Genomic DNA, 4,818 nt, shown 5'->3' with positions numbered 1-4,818 from the left:
CATCATATCACAGTGATATATGTGCACCTATGTTCATAGCAGCACAATTTGTAATTGCTAAAATGTGGAAGCAACCAAAATGTCCATCCACCAAGGACTGGATAAGAAAATTGTGGTACTTTTATAGAATGGAATTTCACTCAGCTGTAAAGAAGGATAAACTTGAGGCTTTTATAAGTAAATGGTCACAACTAGAGACCATACTCATAAGTGAAATAAATCAAACATACATGTTCAAGCACCGCATTGTTTCACTAGTGTAAAACTTGGAAGAGTTAATTTAAACTCAGAGGTATGATAGACACTGTGAAATGATAGGAAACTGCTCAAGAGTAAAGGGCAACTGGGATGTGGGAAAAGAAAAGGGAAAGAAGGAGAAATTTTGTATGTATGTATATACAGGATAGTTAACATGGTTGTTCTTCTGTGTTCTATTTCTATGCTGAAAGAAACTGTCAATGAGTCTTTGGTTGATCAGCATTGCATTTCTATATCTGTTTTCATGAGAAGCCACTTAGAAGATATCAATATGTAATACAACCATTGTTAATTCCCTAACACTTTGTTTGTAACTCCATATTGTCTGTACTGTTCTGTGGCTATGTTGTAAAATGTTGTCTGTCTGTTAATGTTTTCCTCCTTTTATTGAAAAAAAAAATAGAATACATGAGGAACTCAAAAAAAGTTAGACACCCCCTAAATCAAAGGCCCACTCAAAAATGGGCAACTAAAATGAATAGACACTTCTTTGTACTTCTCAGAAGTACAAATGGCCAATAAATACATGAAAAAATGTGCAACTTCTCTGCCAATTAATGAAATGCAAATCAAAATAAAACTGAGGCTGGGTATGGTAGTGTATGCCTGTAAACCCAGCACTCTGGAGGCTGAGGCAGGAGGATCACTGAAAGTTCAATGCCAGCTTGGCCTCACTGTGAGTTCAAGGCCAGCTTGAACTACATAGAAAGACTGTCTCAAAAAACAAATAAAAAACTAAAGACATTATATTACAGTGATACATATATATCCATGTTTATAGCAGCACAATTGATAACAGCTAAATTGTGAAAGCAATCTACATGTCCATCAACAGATGAATGATAAAAAGTGTGTATTTGTCACAACAGAGTACTACTCTGCCACACAGAATAAATTTGAGTTATTTGTAGGAAAATGGATGCACCTGGAGAGCACAATGTAGAGTGGAATAAATCAGAGACACAACTTACATATTGCATGGTTTCTCTTATATGAGACACCCAAAATATAAATATAGAGCCAAATAAAAGATATGCAATAGGAAGTAGGGAGATAGATCTTTTGAAAAAGGGAAGAGATGACAAGATGGAGGGAATGGGAGCGGAGAGACAGGAGATGAAAAAAGAATCAAGATGTGTTATGCACATGTACCAACTTCCTATAAGGAATGTAATCATTATGTAATGCAAGCATGTACTAATAAAAAATAAAAACTGAAAAAAAGAAGTATATATGCTCTTAGACCTCTTTTTTTTTTTTTTTTTTGTCTTTTTGAGGCAGGGTCTCACTATGCAGTTCAGATTGGCCTTGAGCTCACTTTGTAGCTCAGGCTGGTCTCGAACTCAGTACGATCCTCCTGCCTCAGCCTCCCAAGTGCTGGGATTACAGGCGTGCACCACCACGCCGGGCTGTAACTCCTTCTTGGGGTTTCAGTTTCCTTATGACTTCCATGTGCATGTGAAAAAATTAAATAACATTTTTATGCTTTTCTCTTGTTTTATGTCAGTTTATTTTTCAAGCCTATCCACACAACCTAAAAAGAAAGGAAGTTTTTCAGCCCTAAATGATGAACAGCTGCTTTATGTACATGTCTTGGTTACTTTTCTCTCGCTGCTGGAACAAAATACCTGACGCCCAAAATTAAGGAAGGAAAGGTTTATTTCACTTACAGTTTGTGGAGGTTTCAGTCCATACTTGGCAGATTATAAGGCAGAGTGGCACATGGCAAAGAGCTGCAGCTCAGGACGGCAGAACACAGCTAAGCAACAACCACACACCAGGGCGGAATGAGGGAGGAATGGCCTCAAGCACTCTCTTCCACTCCCTTACATATGCAAACTATCCACCCCAGGGCGGGTGCAGCTCTCACACCCTTAATCAAACTTTAAAAGCCTGCCCGTGACCGCATGAGGCTTTGGGGGGACACACAGACATAAACCATAACAGTACAGAAGTCTGGAACTGTGGTACATGATAGGCAAAGAGGCCCTACTTGATAAACTCCTACCTAATCAAACACTTGAGTGCTGAGACTAACGGAGTCCCTTAGGTAAAACACTGCACAGACTTTGTACTTTATTGCTGAGGAAAGACTGTGACCCTTCTTGGGAAGTGAAAAATATAAAGATAGTTGTGTATGAGTTTTTATAGATTTTGTGTTTTTCCGTATAATTCCGTGGTCTAGCCTTCCTACATCAATGCAATGAAGTTTAATGTGACTACAAGTATATGAGTCCTGTCAGTCATTCTAACAAATCTTCAAAAACAGAGGTAGTCTTGGGGTCCCTCTAACGAGCCATGACAGAACTTTCTGGGATGAAGGTAATGTCTGTGCTCTGTTCTGCATTTGTTAATAGAGATCAGGTACACTTAATATCTGAGTATTTCATTATATACAAATTGTGATTCAAAATGAGTAAGAAGGCTGAAAATTTTCAAATGCTGGGTTATAAAACATATAAAGACTACAAGCATTAAAGAGCAAACAAAATAGAATTTAGGACCAAAAGCAAAGGAGGAGGCTTCATATTGCATACATCCACAACGTACAATAAATATGTAACAATTATATCTATGTTCCCAGTAACACCAAAAACCCACCTACAGGAATTGACAAGAAAAAGCACTTAAAAACTGTATCAGCACACCTATACTAAGAGAATTAAACAGCGCAGCCCAAGAAAAGTCATAGGCAAAACAGTAAGTAGGGGTATATTGTAGACCTAATGAATAAAACATACATTATAGGGTACATTAAACAGTAACTGAAGGAAACCTAAATGATAACAGTAACAAAAAGTAAAATATATAAAGTATAAAAATACACTACTGTATTATCCAGACCTTGGATCGCATTTCTTCAAAACCTCACCAACAGTGTTGTAAGGCTTTTGAATTTCTGCCCATCTGAAAGCAATGATATCTCCGTTTTAATTGGCATTTCTCCTACTGTTAGTATTTTTCTTATACTTTATGGGCTTTGAATCTTATTTCCCTCCATTTTTCTAATAGTTACTTCTCCTCTCCAATTTATAGAATTTTTATACAGTAGGGAAATTATCCCTTTGTCAGTGACACCTTATTTTCTCCCAATTAGTCATTTGTCTTTTGATTTTGCTTGTTATTTGTTCATATGTTATCATACGTTCATTGTGAGCAAATTTTGATTTGTGGAGCTTTTCCCCACTCATAACTTGCATTTTTTCCAATTGGCTATTCAATCCAACAGCATTTAAATTACAAAGTGTATTTTCTGTTCAGGCTGGGATGTCACCCATGTTACAGATGAAATTTCTATATATACTTTGGTTTATTTCTCAGTTTCCTATTTCACTCAACTTGTCTTTCAATCTAAGTACTAGTGCCTTACATTTTTAACTACAGAGACTTTATGGTATGCTTTAGTATCTGGCAGAATTTGCCTTCGTCTTATAAAGCTCATCTTCCCGGAGAAAAACCAAAATAAATAAATAAATAAATAAAGCTCATCTTCAATGTTTCCTTAGCTATTTTTTATGCTTATCTTTCCACACAAACTTTAGTGTAAAAAGTTACTGCTTATTTTTTATTGGGGCAGCATAAGCATATGCTAAAAGGAAAACATTGGCATTTTTATGATGTTAGTCATCCTGTTCAAGTGCAAGGAACGTTTTTCCATCGTTCAGATCTATTTCTTAATCTTGTAAGAGGGCATTGAAGTTTTCCTTATGTAAACTTTGCACGTCCTGCTACATTATTTATACGTATTTTGCCTTTTAGCTGCTATTACAGTCTCTTCCTTTATATTTCCGCGGGGTGATGCTCAATACCCGTGCTGCAGTTACAGTGTCCTCCCATTCTTGAACCTTGCGCAGGTTTCCGCACGGATTCTCCCGGCTTAAGCATGTACGTCCACAGACAGGGCCAGGCTTGCTCTTGTTTCCCTGACTGATCCGTGGGCTAAGACCCCAACACAGTACTGGAATAATAGTAATGAGGGCTTTCGTCCGCATTACCACTAGCTCTACAGTGGAGTGCACAGGCTCAACTACCTACACCACTTAACTGTCAAGGCCCCTTTGCCATTTATTGAGCACTTACTATGTTCCAGCATTTTAAACATCACAACTACCTCCCGAGTTGGGTATCCGCGGCATCCTTTTTCCCAGAAGTTGAGGAAACAGATGCTTAAAAAAATCAAGCAAGTTTACCTCAGGTCAGAAGAAATACAGACATTCTTAACCGGCAGGGTCTAGAATTCCGACAGCGGCCCCTGAAACCCCTATGACTGCGCGCGGCCGGCCGGAGCGACTCCCGCGGGCTGGTTCCACCGTGGCGGCGGGGAGCAGTCGGGCTGCCCTCCCGGACCCCAACAACCGAACCGGGCAGGGGGCGACGGAGACCCGCAGGAGCCCGCATGGCCGCGCTTCCCGACCCTCGCTTTCCCCTCCGAGCCGCGGCCCAAACCGAAGCGCAGTTCGAACCGTCCCACAGGTTCTTTGCAGGCGGGGTCCACCCCCTCCCCCGCACCCGACGGAGGAGAAGCAGGAGGAAGAGGAGGAGGAGGTGTGAGGTGAGGGG

The 4,818-nt window shown here is 39.8% G+C and overlaps 2 protein-coding genes across 4 annotated transcripts in view; one reads left to right on the top strand and one right to left on the bottom strand.

The window, feature by feature from the left end:
- LOC102006674 (ATP-binding cassette sub-family A member 3-like) overlaps positions 1–4,789 on the bottom strand; it is a 149,983-nt gene extending 145,194 nt beyond the window's left edge. For 2 of the 3 annotated variants that reach the window (XM_013504904.1, XM_013504906.1), the window contains exon 1: positions 3,103–3,153. The gene's annotated coding sequence lies outside the window, so the exon portion shown is untranslated. Of the gene's footprint in view, positions 1–3,102; positions 3,154–4,448 lie in introns of those variants that run through there. The other variant, XM_013504905.1, reaches the window with a different exon arrangement.
- Positions 4,522–4,818, top strand: part of LOC102007563 — an 18,799-nt gene continuing 18,502 nt past the window's right edge. The window contains exon 1 of the mRNA XM_013504742.1: positions 4,522–4,805. Coding sequence (XP_013360196.1) covers positions 4,522–4,805 — 284 coding nt within the window. The remainder of the gene's footprint in view (positions 4,806–4,818) is intronic.

Source organism: Chinchilla lanigera, unplaced genomic scaffold (genome assembly GCF_000276665.1).
Source record: "Chinchilla lanigera isolate Chin_1 unplaced genomic scaffold, ChiLan1.0 scaffold00092, whole genome shotgun sequence".
In the NCBI taxonomy this organism is placed as follows: domain Eukaryota; kingdom Metazoa; phylum Chordata; class Mammalia; order Rodentia; family Chinchillidae; genus Chinchilla; species Chinchilla lanigera.
This window is presented reverse-complemented; position numbering and strand designations above follow the sequence as displayed.